General features: G+C 60.4%; 2 protein-coding genes across 9 annotated transcripts in view; one reads left to right on the plus strand and one right to left on the minus strand.

Annotated features, from left to right (window-relative positions):
* The window catches only part of CBFA2T3 (CBFA2/RUNX1 translocation partner 3), a 19,406-nt gene extending 13,156 nt beyond the window's left edge, over nucleotides 1–6,250 (minus strand). For 4 of the 6 annotated variants that reach the window (XM_021408738.1, XM_021408737.1, XM_021408735.1 and 1 more), the window contains exon 1: nucleotides 5,870–6,250. In XM_021408738.1, the coding sequence (XP_021264413.1) occupies nucleotides 5,870–5,924 (55 nt within the window). In that variant the 5' untranslated portion in view covers nucleotides 5,925–6,250. The remainder of the gene's footprint in view (nucleotides 1–5,869) is intronic. The other 2 variants (XM_021408736.1, XM_021408733.1) reach the window with 1 other exon arrangement.
* The window catches only part of ACSF3 (acyl-CoA synthetase family member 3), a 47,507-nt gene continuing 44,781 nt past the window's right edge, over nucleotides 23,737–26,462 (plus strand). For 2 of the 3 annotated variants that reach the window (XM_021408472.1, XM_021408471.1), the window contains exon 1: nucleotides 23,737–23,787. The gene's annotated coding sequence lies outside the window, so the exon portion shown is untranslated. Of the gene's footprint in view, nucleotides 23,788–23,845; nucleotides 24,866–26,462 lie in introns of those variants that run through there. The other variant, XM_021408473.1, reaches the window with a different exon arrangement.

Below are 26,462 nucleotides of genomic sequence, written 5' to 3' on the forward strand. Positions count from 1 at the left end.
GGCGGGGGAGCGGAGGGATGCTCGGGGTGCGCGGACCGGGGGGGTTTGCGCAAGGGTGCGGGGGATGCGCGGAACCCAAGGGGTTGCGCAAGGGCGGGGATCTTGCACGGGGTTGCGTGGGACGTGCGCGGACCAGGGGGGTTGCCCAGGATCAGGAGTCTTGCCTCCCCCTCCCCCTGAATCCCCAGGCTTGGGGGCTGCAGAGAGCTGGGGTCTGCAAAAGGTTCAGGGTTCTGCAAGGGTTGCAAAGCTGCGGGGGGAGGTGTGGGTTAGGGGCTGCGCATGTTCTGGGGGGGATGCGAGGGGTTGGCAAGGAGCTGGGGTGAGGGTTTGCATGGCAATGGGAGATGTGTGCATGGGGCTGGGGGCTGGCAAGGGGCTTGCGAGGTCTGGGGTCTGCGAGGGGCTGGGGTTGGGGTTGCTTTGCTTCCTTCCCCTGCTGCCCCAGGGATGCCCAGGTTGCAGCAGGAGCAACCACACACACAGCCACAACACCTGTGCACCCCCAGTCCACGCACCCACCCCCGCCCAGCCTTGGGGTGCCCCCACCCCACGCCTCCTTAGCCAGGCTCCCTGGGGCCAGCCACGCATGTAAGGGAGCTGTGGGGCTCCCTGGCCACCCCAGCGCTTGGCGCAGCCTTCCTGCACGGCCAGGCGCTGCTGTGTGCCCTGTGCCTGCAGTGAGGGGCGACGTTAACGATGTCCCTCCCTCCCCGAGTCCTACTACGATGTTGTTGCTGGCTTGTGCGCCGGGTAACGCAAGCCCTGCTAATTTCCCTGCGAGCTGAAGCCCTGCCTCTTTGCGTAATCGCTCTGCTTGGCAGCTGCCTCCCCTCTGCAAGTTGCTGCGCGCAGCGCCCGTATGGTGGTTGCATCAGTCATCCTCGCCTCTTCCCAGAGCGCGGGCGCTGGGGGACGGTGGCAGCGCTGCCAGGCAGCGTGTCACCAGCACTGCACAACTGCTGCTGGGTGCCGCGTGGCACCGACGCTGCGGAACAGCTGCACAGCTGCTGCACAGACACTGCCTTGGGCATTGCACGCTCGTGGGGTGGCCACCGTGCAGCTGCTGCACGGCCACGGCGCGGTTGTTGCACAGCCGATCTGCAACCGCTGCACGGCCGTGGCACAGCCACTAAATGAGCACTGCACGGCCACTGTGTGGCCACTACATGACCACTGCATGGCCACTGTGTCGCCACTAAATGACCTCTACACGGCCACCAGATGACTGCTGCACGGCTGCTGCATGCCGAGCTCCCACTGCACCACCTCGAGTTGCAAGCTGGGACATCCCAGCCCCCAAGCCAGCCTGGGCAGCATCCCTCTCCCCTCAGGCTCCTGCTGCTGTGCACCCTGCATGCAGCAGTCCTGCTTGCGCTGCCTCGCTGCCCTCCTGCCCGCAGCAGCTCCCAGTGCTGGGCTTCCCCAGGACCCTCTGGCGCTGAGCAGCGCAGCCCCACAGTGCAGCAGCATCACCCCCGTGCAGCAGCGGCAGCAGCCCCGGCTGGCACATGCAAATGCAGCAGTGTGGGTGAGTTTGGGCACACGGTGCATGGCATTGCACGCATAGTGGAGCACCTCGCGATTCCTAAAGTGCTTCCCAGTGATGCTCTGGTTTCTACCGCTGCTCTTTGCAGCGGGAGAGCGGGGAGCAGGCCATGGGGATGCCCGGCAAGCTGCTGGATTTGCTGTAAAATCCACCATGTGGATTGCATGCATGGTGAGACCCATGAGCCGAGCCCGACCCGCACTGTCCCAGTCACCCTGTCCTTGGGGACTTGCTGGGAAAAGCCACCACCTCCCCAATTCCTGGTTCATGTGGGGCCAGAGGGGGGGCCACCGCCACATCCCTCCCGGCGCCGTTTGGGTGCCAGGGGCCGCTGCGTTTCCATTCCGCGCGCGCAGCCCTGTAATTTGGGTCTATTGAAGTCATAATTCACCGCTGCGAAAATAAACATTTGTGTCAGCCCGCTTCATTCACGGGGCCTCGGCTGAATGTTAATGGCACTGGGTCGGCGTGCCGGCACGTGGCTCCGGCCGCTGGGACGGAGGGACCACGGCCACCTCCTCAGCAGGACGGGATGTCACCCACCATCCCCTGGACAGATGGGGAGGGGACAGCGGTGGAGGTGGTGGTGAGGTCGCCGTGAGAGAAACCTTTGGGTTTTGCCCCAAACCCTGTGCCCATCCCGGGCGGGTTCGTGCTGTTGGCGGATGCTCCGAGGGCGGCGGGGATGTCCCAGCACCTACTGGGATCCACCGAGCCCCACCGCTCCCAGCCCTGTGCCCCCCCACGTGCATCTCCGCAGCCTTTATCTTCCTCCCGCTCTCAGCATCGCTGCAATTACAGACACTTTAAAACACAACGATCTGGCTGTTAGCGTGATGGATGACAGAACCTTTCGGTCTGGTTTAAATCACGGCTGAGAGGGAGCAAACTTCCCCGGGTTAACCCCTTCGTGCCCCCCACCCCTCCTCAGCCCAGCGCTCCCACGGACACGCGTGGATCCCGTGGGTCGGTGCATGGGGACAACACGGCCACCCCACCCCCCCCCCAGCTCTGCAGCAATGGGAGAGCAGCGCGGCGAGCAGCCGGGCTGGCAGATAAGTGCCTGCAAGGGGTGATAGCCCAGATCTGTCCCAGCACAGCACTGGAATCCTTCCCCTGCAAATCTGGGGCTGGGCAAGATGGGCCCCGCCACCCTCGTGGGTTCCCAGAGAGGCTGGAACCTTCTATAACGACTCTGGGGCTCTGTGTCTGTTGTGTCACTGCTAACTGATGGCTCAGCATGCACACATTGTCTCTTTGTTCGGGGTGATGGCATCTCCCACCACCGAGCATCGCCCCTGCAGCAGTGCTCCGGGTGCGCTGGTGCCATGTTGACTCTGCAACACATCATTTCTGGCTCAATGTGTGTGGATGGAGGAGGGATGTCCTTCCACACAGGGCTCGGGGAGCTCCCAAGGAGCTGCCCCAGGCAAAGGGTTCCCCGTGGCACAGCTTTGGGATCTCCGAGCACAACGGTGAGAACCGATTGCACTTCAGGCTGCACCCCCCGCCACTGAGCCCCAGGCTTCATCAAGCAGCCCTTAGTGCTGCTTTCCTCATGCCTTCCCCTCCCCGCTCCTTGAGTCACCCCATGCCCCGCGCTGGGGCTCGTCTGGGGGTGAAGGCACTGAGCCGTGCCTGCAGGTTTCCGGTGTCACCCCGCGTGTCTGCCCGCCCGTCTGGGTTCCCCCATCCCATCTGCTGCCCGCAAGGGGTTGAGCACCTCGTGGGGCTGAGCACTTCTTGGGACTGAGCATCTCAAGGGCTCAGAAGCTCGTGGGGCTGAGCACCTTGTGGGGCTGAGCATCACCAGGTGCCTCCCTGCAGCGCAGAGCAGGGCGTGCAGCCGGCATTGGGCGATGAACAACCCCACCACCCCGGTGCATGCATGTATGAAGGTGGGGACAGCTTTAACCTCAGCTCTTAAATCCATCCCTGGACGTGTCGCAGGAGCTGCGCTGCAGCCCTCGGTGCTCTCCCTTGAGCGTTTGGGGCTGGAGCCTCTCTTCCCGTGCGCTGACTGGGCAGGGGTGGCACAGGGGAGATAAGGGCTGGTGGGCAGCCAGCGGCTGGAGGAGGCAGCTCGCCCCGCTGGCTATCGCCCGCCACAGCTGCATCCGCTGCAGGGACATCTGCTGTGCAGGAAGCGCCTGCCGCCAGCGCTGCCGAGGGACGGGGCTCTGCTCCGGCTGTGCCTGCCTTCCCCTGCTGCTGGGCTGGAGGGAGCAGCCCCATCCACTCCCAGGGTTTGGAGCTGAGGGCTTTGCGGTTTTTTGCACGACTTCCATGGGATTGAAAAGAGTGAAAAGTGAAATAAAATCAGGCTTTCTTGGCTGACAGATTCGTTGCTGCTTGGGAGCCCTCCCGGGGAAACCAGGCCCTACTGCTTATCATCCTGCACCAAAGAGCATGGTGTGGTTTGGGCACCGGGAGCCTGGGATATGTCCCCATCCCTCAGCATGCACTAAGGCTCCACGCTGCCGGGGCCATGCTCGCAGCTTCTCTGTGCCCTAAGGTCCATCTCTCTGCCCCACTGCAGCACCACAACCCCCCTCCCACTGCTGCTTGCCAACCCATTGCAGCCCGTTAACGATGGGGGTTTAATTAGTTTGCATTGCACTTCCAACAAGTCAGGTCCCTGCAAAATCAATAGAAGCGAGCAGGAGTTGGTCCAGCACAGCCTGCTCTGGGGCAGCAGAGCAGCACCATGCCATGCCATGCCATGTGCCATGCTATGCTGTGCCATGCCATGCCGTGCTGTGCCATACCATGGGCAGCCCCAGGCTCACAGCAGAGCCGCCCAGCAGCTCTGGGTTATGTTACAAGGTCCAGATGCACTGCAGCAGTGGGGGACATTGCAGCAGCCTCTGTCCACCTGCATCGTTTCCAAGTTCCCAGGCTAAAAGCAGGGCTCGTTATCACAAGCGAAAAATGTGCCACCTCTGTTGTATTTCATTTCCCTTTCCCCACCTCTTCCCTGCCCGCTGCGCATCTGAGATAACAGCTCCGAGCGCCGATGCCGCAGCGAGGAGCAGGCAACGGCCCCAGCAGCCCTATCGCTTCTGGCTGGCTGCAAGCAAATCAGGAAGTTTGCTGAGATATTTGGCCAACAAAACAAACATTTCTCCTGCCAAGCCTCCAACCGGCAGCTCCACCAGGCAGCACCAATCTGCACGGCTCCACTCACTGCACCCTTCCGGTCAGCCCTGTATTATCAGCCCTGGGATGCACCGAGCACTGGGGCTCTGCGGGCAGCACCCGGTGTGTGCCAGCACGGAGCGGGCAGCAGCATCCCTACACTGGGTTTGCAGTCCCCATGGCTCCCAGAGAGGGGGCACCCCCAGCCCCTGGCATCTGGGGGGTCTGTGCCTCAAGTGGGAGCTGCGCCCAGTACATAGTGTTGTGCATGGTGCATGGTGCTGCACCTGGTGCGTGGTTCTGTGCATGGTGTATGGCTCTGTTCTTAGTGCATGGTGCTGCGCCCAGTGCATGGTGTTGTGCATGGTGCATGGCGTTGCATTTGGTGCATGGTTCTGTGCATGGCGTATGGCTCTGTTCCTAGTGCATGGTGCTGTGCCTGGTGCATGATGCTGTGCATTGTGTATGGTGTTGCACTTGGTGCATGGCCCTGTGCATGCTGCATTATTCTGTGCCCTGTGCAAGGTGCCGTGCCCGGTGCATGGTGCCGCAGAGCTCACTATCGCCAGGAAAAGGGGTGAGCGAGGGGAAGCAAGGCAGAGGGCCAGCATTGTTCGCTCGGGGCAGACAAACGCCGGTGACTCAGCCGGCAGCCGCTTTCCTTCCCGCGCCCGGCACAGCCCAGCGGGTGCCCAGATATGGGGCTGGGGGGTGTGCAAGCACAGCGCATGGGGACCCACGGCCCCTGCAGCTAGCCCTGGTGTTGCCACACTGCAAGGAGCACCCGGAGAGCCACGGGGCCGGGCCTGACCCCGCTGCCATGAGGGCATGAGCGCAGGAGTGTTCTTCCGAGCAGCACGTGGGCTGCCGACCCGACAGTGCCAGAAATCACCCAGCAAACTGAGGGCTCAGACCCCGCAGATGGAACGTAATCGTGGCTGATTGCTCATTACAGGAAGGTTAATTGCTGGGCTAGCAGCAAAGTGGTCCCCATGCCCTCTCCTGCCAACTCCACAGGCTCAGCTGTGCCCTCTCATTGCCACCAGCCAGCCCTCATGGGGACACCCCATAGGGCACCCACCCCTGCCCAGCCCAGGGTCATCAGGACAAGTCACCATCACCACGACGCACGCACATGGGTCAGCCACAGCCCCCATCTCCCCACATCCACCTCGCTCTTACCTGGGCCGGTCCTGCCAGAGGGGTGGGTGTCAGGTCTGGGGTTGCCCCCGGGCATCGCAGTGGTGCGTGGCACAGCCAGCCCGCTCCTGCACAGCCCCGGGCAGGCTGCAAGCCGCAGGGCTCAGTGCAGTGCGGTGCAGCTCAGGGCGTCCTGCCCGTATGGCGCCTGCCCCCTGCCACAGCCGTTCGTGTGACCGCCGGGCCCGCGGTGGCAGCAGCGCCGTGTCCCATGGCGAGGGGGAAGGTGAACAGCTGCCGGGCAGCGATAATGCGACGGGTGGGGGGAGGCCAGGCAGCTGCACCCGTGTCCTTCCCCAACAGGAACCATCTGCGACCAAGCCCAGCTCTGCCTTCCCTATCTGCCATTCCGGTCTGACTTTCCAACAACTTCCCCTTTGCGCCGGCTTCACTTCCTCACGGTGAGGGGACGGCGCGCTGCAGCTCGTCACGGGCAGCAGCATGGCACAGCACGGCAGGGCCAGCATGGCACAGCACCGCACGGCGTCACCATCGAGGTGCAGCATGGCATGAGGAGCGTGGCACAACACAGAATGGAGCAGCACAGCATGGCACAGCTGTCCAAGTGCAGCACAGCATCGGCAAGCCAGCATAGCACAGCTGGCAAAATGCAGCCTTGGCATGGGCAGCTGCATGGCACGGCACGGCTGGCACAATGCAGGATGATGCACGGTGCACTATGGCACGGCTGGAACAGCATAGCCATGCAGCATGGGGATGGGAGCTGCACAGCGTGGTGCAACCCGACACATCATTCTGCAGCCCAGCACAGATGATCACTGCATGCTGCAACCCCAGGGACTCATCCCCCCTTGCTGCAGTCCTGCAAAGCACTGAGCTCTTCACACAGGGATGATGTGGACACGGGATATCCCTTGCCTGCCGGAGTCCTGGTGCTTGCTCAGTGTGCGCCTTGCCTGCACTGTACACAGGATGGCTCCCAGTGGGGTGCACCCCCAGCCCACCCCCCGCACTGGGGCTGAGGCTCTCCGACAGAGCAGCCACGAGCGAGAGAAACAACTTGTTAGAAAACCGAAAGGCTGCAGGTGGGAGGGAAGGAAACACGTCCTAAAAATACAGCAGCGCCAGCACGGTCCCCGAAGGTGGCTCAGCAGATGGCGCGTCTCGGCGGCCACCTGGGCTCCCGCAGATGGCTCCCGGGGCTCCCGCTCCGCTCCCCCAACCCACAGCCACTGGGGGACGGGAGGGGACGGGGGGTGCATGTGGGGAGGGTGCAGAGAGGGGTGAGTGCTCCGCAGCATCTCTGCTGGACGGGCTGACAGCGTGATGCTGGGGGTCCCAGGGGACGGCGCACGTGGTTCTGTGCTGCAGGGGATACGGGGAAGCCCCAGCACGGGGCCAAAGGGCCACAAAACAACCAGACAGCACCCAGCCGGGCTGAACGGGGTGCAGCACCCAGGGGATGCATCGCTATACCTGCATGCATGCTGTATCCTGCATCCTGGTGATGCTTTGGGGCAGCTCCGTCCTCCAACTGCAGGACGCTCTGCTGGGAAGGATGGAACAAGCAGATCATGGGGGCTGAGGGGCACAGTGCTGGGGCTGAAAGGTTTTTGCCCCCTGTTTTGGGATCTTGCCTCTTCCTCTTTTATTTCCTGCAGGGCTAGGTGGGCTCAGCATCCTCAGGACCCCATGGCAGGGGTCATGCTGAAGGCGTGCAGGGGTTGCATGGCAGAGATTGGTCCTGGGGAGTGCCCTGGGGCGCTGAGTCAGAGCTGGAGCCTTCTGGGGCCTGTGAGGAAAATCCCCACCAGCTGCAGCCCCGTGTCCCCCACGTCAGCTGCAGCTCAGTGCTTTCTCTGGCAGGAGAATGGCACACAGCTGCCCAGCAGCTGCACGGGGAATGCCCTACCCCTGGGCACGGGGTCTGCCCCATGAGGGGGATCCCGGGCTCCTGCTCCCTGCCCACCCTATAGGGCACTGCTGCACTTTGGGTGCTCTATGTCTGAGTCAGAGCTGCATGTTTGGTGCTGAGCAGAAACTTCCCCCTGCTAAAGGAGAAGCGGGAGCAGAACTCCCCGCCCCGACACTCAGAGCAAGAGTGCGAGGGGAAGCGAGAAACCCCCGGTGGTGGTGGGGGAACGATGGGACCACCCCCGGGTGGGAAACCAAGGTCAGAGGAAGCCACAGCAGTAACCCGTGAGCAAAATAATAACATCCACTGAACCCAAAAGGGGTGATTGCGTCCCATGGGTCATGCATTTTGAGCACTGCATTGGGCGCACACTCATCCGATGCAGCCAGTTTTTGGAGGGAGTGCTAGTATTCATCCCCATCTCCCCCCAACCCCATCCCCATTCTCATCCCATCCCATCCCCATCCCCATCCCCATCCCATCCCCATCCCCATCCCCATCCCCTCCCCATCCCCATCCCCCTCCCCATCCCATCCCCACCCCATTCCCATCCCCAACCCATCCCCATCCCCATCCCCATCCCCATCCCCATCCCATCCCCATCCCAACACCATCCGAATCCCATCCCCATCCCAGCACCATCCCCATCCCATCCCATCCTCATCCCATTCCACCCCTACTGATGCCCAAATCCACCCCCACAAACGTGGGTGCAGGGCAGGAGGATGGGGAAGGAGCCAGGACTGAAAGGGAGAACTGGGGAGGAGGGAGTTTACGTGAAACACAAAGACGAATTCTTTAAGGAATAAAAAATAAAATAAAATAAAAAATCAAAGGGATGTGGAGAGGGAGATAAGAGGGAGACAGAGCGGTGAGATGCGCGCGGTGGAGAGGACGGGAGCGGAGGCAGGAGGCGAGCCGGGTGCCGGGAGCTGCCGCATGGTGCCTATCGGCTCTCCCCATCGCGGCAGCCCAACCTCAAGTAGTTTTTCACTGAGATTGCAGTGATCAGGTAGGGCTGCCCTCGCAGGCAGCTGCGGGCTGTGAATGAGCACCTGCTTATCTCTGCCCAGCGGCTGTGCGCGCCGCAGATTGCGCAGGGGACGCGGAGCTGCTGCCGGCTGCGATTTCCATATCAGCGCCCCACAGCCGCCCGCACCAAATAAACACAACAGCCGCATGGACAAAAGGTTAATTATCAATTTTCAGAAAAGGAGAGAGAGGGGAGGGGGGAAGAGGAGAAGAAACGCTGTTGTGAGCAGTGGGGATGTGCAGCCACACCGAGGTGGGGTGCTGGGCTCTGTGCCCCCGACAGACTGACCCCGAGTGTCCCCAGGGCTGTGCTGGAACCTGTGGGGCTGGGGACAAGGATGGGGATGGGATGGGGTTGGGAATGGAGGTGGAGATGTGATGGGATGGGGGTGGGATGGGATGGAGATGGGGATGGGGTTGGGGATGGGGATGGAATGCGATGGAATGGAACGGGATGGAGATGGGGTTGGGTTGGGGATGGGAATGGGAATGAATAGGCATGGGTGGGATTGCGTTGAGATGGGATGGGATGGGATGGAGATGGGGATAGGATGAGGAAGAGGATGGGGTAAGGATAGGGATGGAGATGGGGATAGGGATGAGGATGGATGGGGAAGGATGGGGACTGGATGAAGATGAAAATGAAGATGAGCACGGGGATGGGGATGGAGATAAGGATGAGTATAAGGATAAGGATGGGGATGAGTGGGTATGGATACTAGCATTAGGGCATTTTCTGTGTGCAGAGGAAAAGTGGGGTTGGGGAAAGATTTGGGCAGGAGCAGATGCTGGGCAGAGGCAGGGCTGGAGGGGGGCACATCCTCCTCCTCCTCCTCATGGCATTAAAAACCCATGAATGGTAATGCCCTGGAGTAGGGTCTTGGTCAAGTTGAGGAACTCAGTGGGGGTTCACTGGGTTGAGATGCACGGGGTTGGGATTGAGGTACCTCTACGGCACAGGGACTCAGTGGTGTAGCCCTGAGCTGTCCCACACCTCCAGCTGGCAAAACAAGCTAAAAATGCTGGGCTAAGAATACTGGCAGTGCTGTCAGCATGTGAACATCCCAGGGTGAGCCCTGCCGCCGTCCGGAGGCAGCCAGACCTGTCCTCACCCCAACCCAAATTGCAGAGCCGGGGCCCATCTGGCGTCCAACTGATGAGCACAGATGTGTCGGGGGCTGAGGGCCGGCTGGCAGCCATTCAGCCCCATCGCAGGCAGCACCTGCTGCGGGATATTTCCCTGCCCGATCTAATCCCAGCAGCCCCCAAGGCAGCCCCCGCTCCTTGGGGACACCGTGTGCCCCCATAAATATGGATGCGCGCACGGAGAGGTCTGCATGGAAGGTGCACACGAGGGTTTTGTAGGGGATCAAATGGGGCATCTCAGTGAGTACCCCGAGAGCCCCCAGACCCTCACGCCCTGCACATGGGAGCTTGGGTTACCCCGCCCCTCCCCCCCCAAATTAACATGCTGCTATTATGTTTTAACAAGGCTCTCCCCGCTCCGATGCTGACCCCTGTAATGACCGCTCAGCTCGCGGAGGGAATCAGCAGCAAATCCCCTTTTAAATGAAGCCCTCGCGCAGGGATTAGGAGCAGAGGGGTGCCCCCCCCGGCTGTGGCTGTGCAGATATGTGGGGACCGGGGGCACGCCTGCCCGTCTGGCCATCTGAAGTGGCCCCGCACGATACGGAGCGATTAGGATTAGACACATCCAGGACGAGAGTTTTTTTCACCAGATAGAGATGATAATGGGACCCATGGGGAGGATTACAGGCCCCGTCTCTCCGACAGCGCTGCCATCTGCGGGGCTGTCTCCTGGGGCTGCTGCTCCCTCATCTGCAGCCACGAGCAGGGCAGGAGATGGGCTGTGCTGTGCACCAGTGCAGTGCCTGGTACCCCTGGGCATCCCCAGGCACCTGGCATCCTTGTGCATCCCTGCATACCATGCGTGTCTGCATGTCCCTGGGCACCCTACATCCCCATGCATCCTTGTGGTATCCTGCATTCCTGTGCATCCCTGCACACCCTGCATCCCTACGTGTGCCCAGGCACCTTGCATCCCTGTGCATCCCTGTGGTACACTGCATCTCTGCACATCCCTGGGCACCCTGCATTTCTACAGGTCCTCACGCATCCTGCATCCCCAGATATCCCCATGTATCCTGCATCCCTGTGCATCCCTGTGGTACACTGAATCTGTGTGCATCCCTGTGTACCCTGCATCCCTACATGTCCCCATACATCCTGCATTCCTGCATATCCCTGTGCACCCTGCATCCCCATGCATCCCTGTAGTACACTGAATTCCTGCACATTTCTGGGCACCCTCCCTCCCTGTGCATCCCTGTGGTACCCTGCATCTCTGTACGTCCCCGGGGCTCACACCTCCCTGTACATCCAGGGGGTTTCAGCCATCCCCCAGCCACTCACCCTTTGCACCCACCCATCCCTGCCTGCACCCGGAGCAGTGAGGATCTCCCGGTTCCAGCACCACACACTCCCTCCAGGATATTTCCCCACTGAAGTCAGATCAGGACCACTGCCTCCCACCAAGGAGCAGTCGCACAGACGTTCCCTGTTTGGGACAAGCTCACTGCGTGCATGGGCATGGCCCAGGGAGCCCCGGCGCACTTACGGAGCGAGAGTGGCATTTTGAAGTTTGGATAAAACCTTAATTGAAGTCTTGGCTGCTGTTAATTATATTAAAGGCAGAGCGAGCGATGGGCTTTTTATTAGCTAATGAGGATTTCCATTTCCCGGCAGCGGGGCCCTTTGATGCTCAGTGCATGGGCACGGGGCGAGGAGGAGGACGGAGCCTCACATCCTGCGGGACCCACAGCACGCCAGTCCCCTTCTCGTGCCATTCACGTTGGTTAGGATGATTTTGCATTTGTTTCCAGTGGACCTGAGAGCAAATGTTCTCGTGTCTCTTTCCCGACCATGACACTGCACCAGTGCTGGGTGCTCCGGGGACAGCGGTGGCAGTGGGAGCCAGCAGCGAAGGGCAGCACTGGAGGGCAGGGGGGCAATTCCCCTGTAATTCCCCCTCGTCCTTCCCTGTCACACAGCATGGGGGGGGATCCAGGGAGCTGGTGGGGGGGGGACAGCTTAAGCTATCAATGGTCCTGCCTTGATGGGAATAAAATATGCACTGAAAGACATGAAAATGGAGTAAATAAAAGAGATAAAAATGGAACGATCAAGCCAGCAACTTCTCCTCCTCTGATTAAAAAGAGGGAGCGGGGGGAGGAGAGGGATGCGCTGAGCCCTTGAAGAGGCAGCTGCTGCGCAGCGCAGCCTGATAAGGGGCTGAGGCAGCCTGGTGGGGAGAGATAAAGCCAAGTCCCGGCGCTCGCTGTCCTCAATCCAAGCCTTGCCATCAATATTAATACAGCCTGACAAACTGGCGTTTAAGATAGAATAAATATAGACTGGTTCTGCTATTACCTAGACCTTATTAATCTGCTTGGGAAGCATTTAAATGCCGTTAAAAATACGGAGTTGACTCGGCGGCACTTCAATGGCTTTGCCATCTATCATCGTTTTGTTTTCCGCCCTCCTCCTCCCCTCCCCAGGTGGGAGAGGAGCTGTGCTGTGGGATGGGGTCAACGGCCGGGCTGGGTGCTGTGGGGGCATGGAGCCTTTGGAGCTGGGGATGGGGTGTCCTGGTCCTGGAGTGAGTGATGTGGATGTTGGCTGAGTGCTGCTTGCTGGGAGAGAGCTTGGGCCTCTGCGTCCCAAGGGGGGTGGTGCTGCCTTCCCAGCTGCAGCAGCACAGCGCAGCATCCGAGAGTTCCATGCACAGAGTGGGAACATTCCAGAATGGGGCAGCACCTCTGGGTTCCATGCATGGAGTGGGAACATTCCAGAATGGAGCAGCACCTCTGGGTTCCATGCATNGCAGCACCTCTGGGTTCCATGCATGGAGTGGGAACATTCCAGAATGGAGCAGCACCTCTGGGTTCCATGCATACTGTGGGAGCATCCCAGTGTAGAGCACCGCCCATGGGTTCCGTGCATGGAGTGGGAACATCCCAGTATAGGACATTGCCCATAGGGTTGCATGCATGGAGTGAGAGCGTCACAATACAGGATATCCTCCATGGGTTCCGTGCATGCAGCAAGAGAGTCCCGGTGTAGGACATCACCCACGTGTGAAGTTGGAGCATCCCAATATGGGGAAGCATCCCTGGGTTCCATGCATGGAGTGGGAGCATCCCAGTGCAGGGCATCACCTATGGGTGCCATGCACGGAGTAGGAGCATCTCAAGACAGTGCAGCACCAGTGGGTGCCATGCATGTGGAAGGGTGCTCATGGTATAGGGCACTCATGGTGCCATGCACATGGCAAGGTGCCCCTGTTATGAGGCAGCACCCATGGGTGCCATGTGGGTTATGGTGTCACCCTGGCTCCGGGCCCCCTGTGATGCTCTGGCTGCAGGTGGGGCAGTGTGCATGGATTATTCCTCTGCACCTCCTGCTCCACTGCAGTGCCCTACAGTGCACCAGGGATGATGTGAGCACCCGCCAGGCTTGCTGCTCTCAGTTGGTCATTGCCAGGTTTTAATTACTCGTCATCCAGGTGATTTTTACCTCTGACAGCGAGGCCATGAAACAGCTCCTGAGTGGGAGCAGATGTGCAGTGGGAGAGTGGAGGAAGCTGCGGGGATCCCGGGGTCACCCAGACATGCAGGTGACAAGGACAGCACCGGCCCCAGCACTGCCCTCCTGCTGCAAGCGGGTGAAAATAGGACCAAGGCATCCTGGTGTGGGGTCATTCTATGGGAAGAAGCTGCAAGCAGCCATGGGATGGAGCATCCCTGGGGAGAGTGGGCCCCCAGTACCCAGCATGGAGCCCCACAGCCCCCGAACCACGGCACGGCGCGTCCTTCCCCGCGCTCAGCTTTGCCCTCCTGCGGAAAGGAGCCCTCCTCCTGCTGATAATTACCGAAAAGTTCAGTGCTTGGGAGAGAGAGACGTGGGGGAGGGATGTATTAAAATGCATGTGCACAGCTTGGGTCCCGCAGCAGATGTTGGCATAATTAGAGAGGAAAAAATTATGAAATTAATTTGTGGTTCAATGTAAATTTCGGCGCTGGGGGAACGCATGGCTCCGTTCCGGGGGAGCCCTGATCCGGGGGCACCGCGGTGGGAAATTCATGGCCTTGGAGGAGGCAGCAGTGTGTGGACAGACAAAGCTGTGCCTTGCGCATCTCCTCCTCCTTGGGGAGGAATTAATATCGCTGCTGCCTGGACCGCTTCCAGCCCCGGGGGAGCAGGGCGCGGGCTCGGGTTAATGCGCCCATTGATCGCCACCGTCCCCCGGTTCCATTAGCTCTGCGATCACCGCCCGGTGACGGATGGGCTGTCTGCAGCCCGTGTGACCTCAGCCGCCGGCGCCATGCAGTGGGAAATCGGGGTCAGCAGCAGCACTGGAATGGGTGGTGTGTACGGGAGCAGCGGGACAAGCGCTCTGCATTCCCCCGCTTGAGGGGTTGGTTTGTTTGCGGGAGTTGTGCCGTTCTCAGGTTTGCAATTCTGCGGGAGGAGCTGCTCCCAAAAGGGAAGGATGGGTCCTGGGGCTGGGAAAGGGTGTTGCCAAAGTGTGGACCCCCAAAGCATGGAGCCAAGAAAGCCTGCACAGAGGGCGAGCACACCAAGCCCCATGGAGCAGAGCCACACTGCTCCTTCCCTCCTCTTCCCTCTGGCAAGCCAGAGGTCATTCCCACATCCCAGTTAACAGGTGTGGGGATGGCCAAAGGGAACAGCCAAAGGGGATGGCTCCCTATGGCACCCACACCCCAGGTGCTGGGAGGCCCTTACGGCAGCGTGGGGATGCTCCAGGCTCAGGGGGTCCCGGCTGTGCCCCCACCTTCCCCACCTCATCTCTACTCCTCCTGGTGGGCTGACAGCCAGGATGGGCTTCCAGCACAGGCTGCCCTGGTGCCCGCCTGCTCCTGGTGGGACTCCATCTGGCCCCATCTGCTCCTGCCCCGGCTGTGCAGCACCAAATGTGGGTCGAAGCAAGCGTGGTGACGCAGCATGGCATATCCGGAGAGCACCACGTCCCCCGGCGCAGCCCGGCTGGGATTACCCAGCTGCTCCCGAGCTGGCCCCGGGACCGTCTCCTCCAAAAGGTTCCCTTCCAGGAGATTAGGGATAATGCATCTGGAGCAGCACTCGCTCATCCAGGTTTGTGATTTAGCTGAAAATCAAATTGCAGTAATCTCGCCTGCCATCTGGCCCCACGTCTGCGGCCCTCGGACAGGCGGGTGGTCCTGTGCAGGAGGCAGGGTTGGCCTGCAGGGCATCTTGCTGCTGGGCATCACTCTGAGCATCACTTCGAGCACCATCCCGACCATCTCCTTGAGCACCACCCCAAGCATCACCCAAGCATCACCCTGGCCCATGGCAGACTGGAAGAGCCTCACTGGGGCAACCCATGCAGGAGATGCCCATGGGGTGTTTTGGGGATGGTGCAAGGAGTGCAAGTGTCAGGAGGTGGGCAGGACCTTGCAGGGATGCTACTGCAGGCAGGAGGAGGGCATGGGAAGGAGGTGGGTGCCAGGTTCCGCCCTGCCCTGGGGACACGGTGGCAGCAGGAATGTCCCTGGGAGGTGGCTGCAGTGTGGCCCAGGGGCCCCCACGCTCCCCACCCCGCCCCTCATTCCCAGCTCATTAAGGCTCTCCCATTATTCTGACATTTGTGCGCGTCACGTAGCGGGAAGAAGTAATTTACTTAGAAGAAATTAAAAGTTCATTTTAATTGAGCGCACACTGCAGTATGCAAATGCGGGGCGCATTATGTACACTGATGCAGAGACAAAGGCTGCAATCAGCGGTTAACCCTCTGCGGGCCGGCCCTGCTCTGCCAGCACGGTGTCACGGGAACGGCGTGCGGTGTCCCCCGGGTGGCAGCTCGGTGCCAGGCTCCTGTCCCTGCAGGAGCTGCAGGAGCCGGCCCAGCACGGCGGCGGTGGCTGTCCCCAGGCCATTGGGATGCACTGGGGTGGCTCTGTGCTGGATGGCTCCGCGTGGGCTGTCCAGGGTGATCGAATTCCTCCGGGGACACAGATCCAAAGAGCACAATAGAGGTGAGGAGCGTTCCAGACGTGGCGAGCTCATGCTGCTGCTGCTGGGTTCTTTTTTGAGGCTTTTCTCTTCTGCTTCACTTTGTTCCTACCTGTCAGACCTGCGATTTTTTAATGGCAGCGCAAATGGAACTGGTTGGCAGCTGCGAGCTGACAGCCCCGCTGCAGGAGGCAGACAAATCACCGCCCAGCCCGGCTCAGGGCGCCAGCAGACTCCAAACAAAGGCTCCCACAGCGGTGCAGTGCTCTTCCACTGCTTGGTGTGCTTGTCCCTCTGCCCGGAGGGTCCCCTGTGGCTGCGGGCATCCCCAGGGCAATGCGTCCTTTGCAGAGGGATTCTGGGGACAGGCAGCAGCAAGACTTGCTGCTCGGGGTGGGTGATGCTGAACAGGGAGGAGGACAGCGGTGTCCCCGTGGAGGGGACAGACTGCAGGTGCTCTGTGCACACACCCAGACCCCACGGCCTTTTGCAGGATGAGCAGTGCAGCTGGGGACCCCGAAGTCTGTGCATGGTGACAATGTCACTTCCCCCACAGGAGTGCTGGGAGCACGCACCTCCATCCCAGCTACCCCCTGCCCACTCCAACCCCAGTGCCGCAGCCCCAGTGCCCCCAGTTGGCTCCCAGCAGCCCTGACGCTGTGCAGTGGGGATTTAATTGCAGCCATGTAACCTTTGCGTCCCATCCCACGTGCCGGCCGGCACCCGGCTCACAGCTCCAGATGGCACCCGGGAAAGAGTTAAGTCCGCTGTGATCAACAGCAAGAAGCAAGTGGTAAACAATTTTTCTCTCCCTCTGCTAAATTAATATGCAAATTCCCCCCCCCCCCCCAACTCTCTTCTCCTGCTTCGAAATTAGCGAGGTAGAATGCTTGGGCTAATTATGCATTCAAACGAGCAGGCTTCGTTAATGTGGCACTAAGAGGAGCCTGAAAATGATTGTGAGACGATGAAATTGAAATTCGAGCGCGGCACTTCTAATGCATCTGGAGTCACTCTTGCGTGCCCCGGCAGATGCACCCGGCGGTGACCGGCGGCCCCACGGCCAGGCACCCTGCTCCCGGGGGTGCGCAGGGTCAGGGTGATGCACAGGGTCAGGGTGGTGCATAGAGCAGAGCACGAAGCAGAATGGGAACGGGGCAGCCACTGCAGAGCATCCGCCAGGGCAGGTGCATCCCTCGGGCAGTGGCGGTGCTTCGTGGTGCTGCCCTCCATGCTGCTGCCATCATCCTCTCCAGGTCAAATCCTTGCTCCCATGTCAGCTGTGCGCAGCAACTCTCTGTGTAAAGCTGGTTGGGGAGCATCTTCTGCCTGGACGTGCTCCTGGGGACGCAGAGACCTGAGGAGTAGCTCCTGTCCCCTTCACCCCAGTTGGGTGCCCAGCTGTTAGCACAGCCCAGCAAGGAGCTGACCCCCACGGCACATCCATCGCCGGGCATGGTCCACGCTGTTGGCTGCTGCTGTCCAGAGAAGGAGACACAAGCCTATGCCCTGGGACTGTACCCAAAGGGCTGCAGCAGGACGGTGGCACGGCAGCACCCAGGGCCAGGCTGGAGCTGCTCCATCCAGTGTGGGGCTGAGGATCTGCAGAGCAAAAAGCAGAGAGAAGGGTCAGAGTGACAAAAATAGGGCAGTGCTCTGAGCTGCAAGGGATGAGCATCCACGGGCAGTGAGAGACACAGGGGATGTCACCAGCCCGTCGCCACCTGGCCCATGGCTCAGTGCTGGGCACTCGGGATGGGGAGCAGTAGGAGGTGCTCCCTTGGCACAGTTTGGTCCACAGGGATGCTGAGCACTCCTGAGGACAGCTTTACGGAGGAGCTGCAGAGCTCAGAGCAGCTCGCTGCTGGGTACCAGGCCGTGTTGCCAGGGGTGAGGGCACACCGCAGGCACCAGGCTCTGCTCTGCAGCACGCGGGGGTCCGGGTTGGTGTGCGGAGGGGGCTGTTTTCCCCCTCTCTCCGGTAATTTTTCCCTCTGACTATGATGCATAGTGGTGCTAATTCGGCACGTTGCCATTAATTCCAGCACAGCTGCCGCTCTCTCCCTCAAGGCATTTCGCTAATACTCAGCTTCAGAGCCTCTCAGCAAATTAACATCATTTGTTCTGCAGAACATGTTTTATTTCTACACTACATGCATAGCTTATTACTCAGCGACCAACTCAGGGTGCGCGGGGAGGCAGCGCCGGCGGGCACGTCCCCACCTCGCCATGTCGTCCCCAGCAGTGGCCCTGTGCCACCCAGCCCATGCTGCCGTGCTCCTCTCTGGCTGGTATTTTCTCCCAGCACCAGGATGCTCTGGCCCCAGGGTGCTCCAGTGCCCTGGGTCCAGCCCAGGTGGGGAATGAATGAATGAGTGAATGAATGAATGAATGGATGGGGATGGAGAGGGTGCTGCCCAGAGTGGCCACCACCTTGATTCTACCATGTGACATCTAGGGAAGGAAGGGACGTGTCCCCTGCAGCCCCGGCTGGATGCTGCTCCTGTGCCAGGGACGCTCCCACACTCACAGCCAGGCCTTTTCTCCGTCTGATGCGACCGCAGCCACAATTACTGCACTGCTAACAGCCCTGCCTGGGCACTGACAGATAGAGGGACAGACCTGCAGCTCATCAGGGGCTGATTAACACCTCTGGAGCTGCAGTTCATTATCTCCAGGCTGTGGGTGGAGGGGCCCTGGCCCGCTATCTACTGTGCAGGAGGGACGTGGTGCTGGGGAGAGCCCTGCGGTGGCAGCACCCATGGGATGGCGGTGGCTGGGGGCTGCAGGCGAAGCACTGCAAGCATGGGGCAGGGCATCCCGACGAACCACAGCCAGTGCTGGTGATAATATCGGGTCTTTCGCTTTGATTAAGGTTATTTAAGCTTTTTACTGAAACATAAAACCTGATTGTTTGCATAAACAACCTAATTGGATTATAGTGCGCGGCATCGCTAATGCCGCGGGCTGGCGGGGAGCCGCGGGGCAGGCGAGGCCTCCAACTCTGACACTTTGCCACCATTCTGCCGCCTCACCGCGTGCCACACGGGGACCCGGAGCTGCCACCCCCGCTGGGGACACCGCTGCCCCCATGGAAGAGCCCCGGCTGTGCGGTGCCTCATGGCGAGGTCCCAGGAGAGCAGGGACAATGTTCCTGCGCTGTCATCACCCGCTCAGCCCGAAGAGGAGGAGGATGAGCACGGAGGGAGGAAGCAGGCTGAGCCGCGGTGCGCGGCAGAGCGCTGCCTGCCCAGGGCTTCCACGGCTGGGAGCTGCCGAAGGCTTTCATGGCAAGCAAAGCGGGGAGGCTGCATGAATATTTCATTAGGAAAGCAATGTGGTGTGCTGCAGAGAACATCTGGCTGGAGTCCCCAGAGACCCCCGGCTTGTGCAGGAAGCAGGAACTGTGAAATATGGAGGAAAACGAGGGAGAGGGGGGGCACGGGGGGGCGTCCCGCAGCACGGGGCACAGCTCAGCCCCCCACGGTGACAGCTCAGGGCCTCATCCTGCCCTGAGCAGTGGTCCCACGAGGTTTCCATGGGGCATCCTCTGGGCTGGGGACCCCGAGGAAGGCTGTCCTGATGGTGTGAGAGCAGAGGGCACTGAGATGCTGCTGGGCACAGTGGGCTCCTTGGTGGGTGCGGAGCACCGTGCAGGAGCTGGGGCAATGCAGGGGGCTCAGCGTTGGTGCTGCAGCCCCAGCCCCAGCACACAATGTGCACCCCAACATGCACCCCTGGCACCCTGCAGCCCCAAGCCCAGCCTGGGGGTGAGGACCGCGCTCTGCTCACCGTTCCCTTTGTGCTGAGGACTACAGCACCATCTCCATTGCTCTGCTCTGCCCTCCAGCCCTTCCTGAGCCCATCCCCAGCTCGGGAGCAGGGGACGGTTCCTACGGGATGGTGTACACGGTGTCAGGGCACGTGCCACCCTGCTCCCTGGCAGCTGGCATTGCCACATTCCATGGGTGCTAGAGTCCCTCTGGGCTGTGATTCACGGGGCTGTCTCATCTCTCCCCTTTCCCAAACACAGCTTCCCACCGTGCCCTGCTCCCGGCCAGCCCCGCATGTCCCAGCCCTGCCGCCTCCATCCATCGCAGCAGACAAAGCCCGGCCAGACAAAGCCCAGCCCCGGCCCTGGGCAGCCTCCTGTGCTGCACCGCACAGTGAAGGCATGTCCCCTCCTGCAGCAACGCCAGCACCGCAGCCCCATACCTTCCTCCATAGGCGTCAGGAGCGCGGTGGCACCAGCAGCGCAGCGAGGCCACGGGTTCCCAGCCCACCACCATGCACCCAGCAGGCATGCAAACGAAGGCAAGCCATACCTTCCTCCTCTCCAGCTCCATCATCCGCCATCCGTCCTGCCCCGGCCAAGCGGCACTCCGCCGCGCTGCCCGTCCTCCATGTGCCGCACGACGATGGGCTGCAGACCCTCCTCTCCCCTCCGGCTGGCTTCGGCCCCACGCTGCCTGCTGGCATTTTGGCAGCCTCGCCGCTTCAGCGATGGCATGCGTCCATTTTTTTTTTTCTCCTCGCTCCCTTTCACAATCCATCCCCAGCCTCGCTGCCTCCGGAGCCGCCTGCGGTGCCAGCGCAGGGAACTTGGCAGCGCGCAGCGCGGGGATGCTCCGCAGCTGAGCGGAGCCCCTCTGCCATCACCCGCCCTGGCACGGGGCCGGGGCTGCAGGGGGCTGCTGTTGTTCCCAGCACTGCTGCCAAAAGCCAAACGGGGGGGAAGAAAAAGGAAAAATGCAGAGCGAGGATCTGGCAGCGGCGCCATCGCCGCGTGCAGGGGACCTTTCCTTTTGGCACATCCTCATCCCTCTCTGGAGCACCCCAGTGCCACGTGGGGAAGCTCGGCCCCATCTGTCCCCATGTCCCCATGCGTACCCCACACCGGCGAGCAGGAGGCGACGATGGCGGCAGCCCCGTGCGGCGACGCTGCATGGCGAGCACGGCTCCCAGACACACCTCTTACCCAGCATCCACCTGCTGCGAGAGGGGGGCCCAGGAAATTGGGAAGGAGAAAGCGGGGAGAGGCTCTGTGCCAATGGGTGGGAGGATTTGGGGTCCCCCTTGCTGCAGTGCATGGCCTCTATGGCCTTGTGCCATGTGGTGTCCCCGTGCCGTGCCCCAGCTGTGACCACCAGCCATCAGCAGGGCAGGCAAAGACATTGTGACCATCTGTGCCTCTCCAGTTTTCACCTTTCTGCCCCAAATTCCTGGCCTCAGCGGCTTTTTGGAGAGGGATGCAGCCAGAGCTGGAGCTTGCCTGCACCTGAGGGATGTGCACAGGTGTAGCCGGGCAGGAGGCAGGGACAGCCCTGCCCAGCTTCATGGAACACCGTGGTCACTGAGAGCCACATTTATGGCAAGCTCCCATTCATGAGGATCTGCAGGGGTGCCAGCACTGCCTCATTGTTCTCTTCCTGTCCCAGCTCCTGCAGAGCCCCACAACACAGCCCTACAGTGCAGCTCCCCACCATCCTCATTAAGCAGGCTTTCCCCTAACTGGGGATATGTTTTCTGAGGTTGGCACAACATGTCAGGAGCCCCTGGGGCTGCATGTGGGTCACACCATCCCCATGCCATGCTCCCGCTGTGCAGCACCCACTGTCTGTGCTGCATCATGTTCTCAGCCCCTGAGCCAGCAGCTCCCAGGATGGCGAGGCCATAGGAAGAGCCCAAGGGGCCTTGCCCCAGCCCTATATCCTTGTCCCCATGCCTCCTGTCCCCTGGCCAGGCCATGTCACACGTGCGCTCACCATTTCCTCCAATAAGCAGCTAATCTCCATCCATCATCATTTCACACAATTATCATAATAGGGCCATTTTGCACTTATCCTCTCTGCATGAGGTGGGAGGCACTTAGGGCGGCACTTCACACCGAGCGCCTCTGCGCTGCTCCCTGTCCCCTGCCCTGGGCTGTCCCAGCCAGGGTGGCTCGTCCGTGCCCCAGCACCACTGTGTCCCCACGTCCCTGTCCCTCACTGTGACCCCATGTCCCTGTCCCTTCCTGGCCACCCTCCTCACAGAACAGGGTTGCAGCTGCAGCGCTTCCCCTGAGCATCAGCCTCCCCATAAAATAGTGCTGTTTACATCACATTTGTAATTTTGTTCCTTTTTTTTTTTTAATAAATACGGATGTTGCCACCAGTAAACTCAAATGCAATAAAAGCTTTCTGCTGGATCCATAATTAATCAGTGAGCTGCTTAATGCAATGCGCTCCCAACAGCACAGGGTGCACAGCCCCAGCATCAACCAAGGGGGGTGGGGGGGGCGAGAACCATGGTGACCCCAAAGTGCCCATTTGGGGACACAGAGCTGCATGGGGACATGGACACTCCCAGGACCCTGATTTGGGAGGTGGGGGCCAGCAAAGTCAGGGCTGAGCATCATCCTCATCAGACCTGGGGTCCAGATGGCCGGTGGCCAGCAGGTGTCGAGGGATGGAGCAGCAGAGGGCAGACATCTGCTGTGCATGAGGGCAGCTGGCCTTGTCCTCCCCTACTCCGGGACACAAACCAGAGGGACAGAGCAGCATCCTGCCCTGCGCTGTCACATGTCTGTCCCCACGCTGTGCACACCGTCCCCACCAACCAGGGATGTCAGGACCAGCAGCACTCCAGTGCCACTAGGGCCCACCCTGCTGCTCCCGGGGCAGGGGGGGGGGTTAATCCCTGCAGCATGCAGCAGCCAGGGAGCAAGGGAGGCCAGTGACAGATGGCAAGTGCAAGAAGGGGAAGGAAGGTGGCAGGGCCAGGGCGGTGTGGAGCAGAGCGGGTGCAGCTGCAGGGTGACACTGGGGTTCGGTGGCTGCCAGCCCTCCTGGTGGGGAGGTGGGCACCTACTGGGAGGGAGCTGGGGCAGCATGGCTGGGTTCCTCCAGCAGCATTATGTGCATTAAGGATGTGTGCAATGGGGAGGTGTGCATTAAGGAGGTGTGCAATGGGGAGGTGTGCAGTGGGGAGCTGTGCATTTAAGGAAGTGTGCAATGGGAAGGGAGCCATGCAATGTGGAGCTGTGCAAAGAGAAACAGTACACCGGGGAGCTGTGCAAGATGGAAGGCGTCTTGCAATGGGGAAGCTGTGCCGTGGGGAGCTGTGCAATTGAGAGCAGTACAGTGGGGAGCTGTGCAGTGTGGAAGGTGCCATGCAGCAGAGAATCTTGCAATTGGGAGCTGTGCATGGGGACAGAGCTCTGCAATAGTGATGGAGCTGTGTAATGGGGAAGGAACTGTGCAATGCGGAGGGAACTGTGCACTGAGGGAGCTGTGCAATGATTGATCCATGCAGTGGCTGATCATTGCATTGGGAAGGGAGCCATGCAACGGGGAGGGAGCCACACAGGATGGGGCAATCCTTGCAATGGACAGCCAGCCAGGCCCTGGGGATCCGCGCAGTGTGAGGAGCTGTGCCGTGGGGGCCACGCAGTGGGGCAGCCCCTGGCTGTGCAGCCATCCCCACTCCGTTCCCACCCCGCCATGCCTGGCTGGGCCGCACTGGGCCGAGCGGTGGAAACACAGCTGGGGGTGGGCGGCCCGCCGTCACCCCACCGTGACGGGGAGCACGGGGCCGTGGGGCCGTGCTGTGCCCCGTGGAGCCCTGTGCCTCCATCATACAGCCCGCAGTATGGCGCCTGGCGCAGACCCTGCGCTGTTCCCAGCCCGCCATGACACCACGGGACACCACGGCGCGGCACTGCGACATCGCGGCCACGCTGAGAGCCCCCTGCCCGCCCTTCCGTACGTGTGCGTCTGTGTGTGTGTGCCACGTGCGGCCAAATTTCTGCAAAAGGCCGCAGGGCGGCGAGGGGAGGGAGAGGAACTTTTTGGCCGCGGAACGTTTGTTCCGGGGCGCTGTGTTCCCGCCGGAGCCCGTTCGGGACGGAGCGCCCCCTGCGCAGCACTGCCGCCAGGTGAGGCCCTGGGGGGCGGCGGGGCGCGGGGCCTGGCACCGCCCTGGGGCCAGCTGGGAGGCGGGGGTCGGGGCTGCGTTAAGCGGAGAGTTTAATTGCGCAGTAATTAACGTCTCGCTCGTCTGGCGGAGCACGGCATGGCGGTGGTTCCCGGCCTCGGCCTCCTGTAGCGTGGGCCTGGCCTGTGCCGTGCCCTGCGCTGGCCCTGTGGTGCGGGTTTGTCCCCTCTGTCTTTGGAATATCGCAGGGAGAAGGGTTTTGCGGCTGCTCCTCGTGTGGCAGAGTGAGCAAAGGGAGGGGAACCCCTGCACTGGGGTTGGGTCTCCTTGGCCCTCCGGGCCTTTCCGCCTCCAGGGCACAAGGGCTGTGGCATCTTCTATCCTTACCACGAGCCGTGGCGGTTTTGCAGTGCCAGGAGTTGATATGAGCTCCCCACCCTGCTCTCCTTTCCTGCTGCAGCCCTGCAGGGCTGGACCTGAGCCATCTCTTCCAGGGCAGCGAGCGCTCGTAGAAGATCACAGAATGGTTTGTGTTGGAAGGGACCTCTAAAGGCCTCCTGGTTCCACTCCCTGCAATGAACGGGACACCCATAGCTTCATCAGGTGCTGAGAGCCTGATCCTGCCTGACCTTGAATGTCACCACGGATGGGGCATCCACCACCTCTCTGGACAACCTGTGCCAGTGCCTCACTGCCTTTATTGTGGAAAAAAACCCTTCTTCCTTATATCCAGTCTAAATCTCCCCTCTTTTAGTGTGAAACCATTTCCCCTCGTCCTGTCACGACAGACCCTGCTAAAGAGTCAGTCCCCTTCACTTAGAGCCACCGCTAGATAATGAAAGTCCACTCTCAGATCTGCCCAGAGCCTTCTCCAGGCTGCACAGGCCCAACTCTCTCAGCCTGTCCTCACAGGGGAGGTGTTCCATCCCTTGGGTCATTTTTTGTGGCCTTCCTGTGTCCATGCTCCAACAGGCTCACTCCTGTGCTGAGGACTCCACTTCTGGTTGCAGTGCTCTGGTCGCAGGTGAGGTCTTACCAGCACTGAGTAGAGGACCACCATTCTCTGCCCAGGAAGACAGGTGTGCATTTGTGTTGCTGATTATCTCCGAGCAAAATAAAGCAAACAGCCCCGGTGTGACCCTGCTCATGCTGTCCTAAGTGTCTGTCACTGCACACACACATACACACACAGTGAGCACTACTTCTGTGAGGCCCATAAATGCACGGGGCCAGCTGAAGGTGCTGCTGTTTATTGTTCCATTAAATCTGGACTGGCGCTGTGCTGGAACAGGGATAATGTGATTTTTGGAAGCCGCCGTTCTGAAGCAGCATCTAACACCTGCTCCGGAGCCTTGCAAGGAAACGCAAGCGTGCCAAGTGCACTTAGCTGTGCTGGACTAGAGCACGGTGTGATGCTGGCAGACGGTCACTTCCCATTAATGCCCCTCTTAATGCCTGGGGCATTAACATCTCACCAGCACGCTGGTGCTGGGCACAGGCTGGGTGGAGGTGATTTGGTTGTGTTCTCTATTTTATATTTTAGTCTGTACAGAGAAATGGAAAGATGTCATGCTAGCTTTGTCATGACCTGCTTTGTTTTTTTCCATCCTTATGGTACAAGTCACGAGTGCACACGGGTAACACCCTCTGGGTTTAGAGCTTTGCCCCCACGTTTCCGCAGAAAATCACAAGTTTCTTTTGCAGAAGCAGAAATTGAGGTTGATATGCAAAAGAAAATACGTGCGAAGCAGCTTCCGCTGGGAGAAATGCTCTGAATGCGGATGAGAGAGTCCGCAGGACTTGCAGCTACCTCTGCAAAAGCAAACACTTAGAATCATAGAACGGCTTAAGTTGGAGGAGACCTTAAAGATCGTCTAGTTCCAACCTCAACACTCAACACTTGTTGCTGTCAGTGAAGTATCTGAGCTTTGCCGGAGCTCAGCTCTTCCCTGAGTCGCTGCCAGCTCCCGCATCCTTTTTGTTTCAGCTCCTCCCCATGGTGGGAAGCTGAGCGGGGCACTGTTGGTGGATTGGCTTTTCACAGTGTTATAAAAATCACAATTGCCAGCATCAAGGAGACATCACGTGCTGTCGCCTGAGCTTCCAACTGCAGCTCCAGGCCCTGTGCAGAGGGAATTTTTGGATTTGAGGTAGTTCCTCAGCCCTCTCAATCTGTCACATCTTCCTCTTATCTCTGGCACACCAGTGGACTCTCTTGCAAGGTGCTCCTGTTGCAGAGGCATCCATCTCCCCATTATGTTCTTGCAGGTTTTGCACTGTGTTCACTCTCTCAATGCTCCTGTGAGATGATCCAAGTGCTGGCCAGTGTTATTGCACTGTCTCTTTGCTTTGAAAGGTGACAAAACATTTGTGCCAGCCCATGATCTTCCTATAATCAAGGAGTCTAATGAATGATCAGCTTTAGTGGTGCTGGTGCCCCTTCCAGCTCCCTTCTGGAGCTTTTCTCTGTTGAAAAACCTTGTCGCAGTGAGGAAGCCAGCTTGGGTGCCTGGGTCGAGCTCTGCACCAGTGGCACAGCTGAGCTTGGTGATTTCTGCGGCACTGGAACAAACCGGCAGCTGTTGCTTGCTGGGAAAGCAGCTGCGTGGCGAGGGTTCTGCTGCCTGTGGCTGCCCGGTGGTTGTTAACCTCCTGGCTGGGCTGTCGTGTAAGAAA

This window comes from Numida meleagris, chromosome 10 (genome assembly GCF_002078875.1).
Source record: "Numida meleagris isolate 19003 breed g44 Domestic line chromosome 10, NumMel1.0, whole genome shotgun sequence".
NCBI lineage: Eukaryota > Metazoa > Chordata > Aves > Galliformes > Numididae > Numida > Numida meleagris.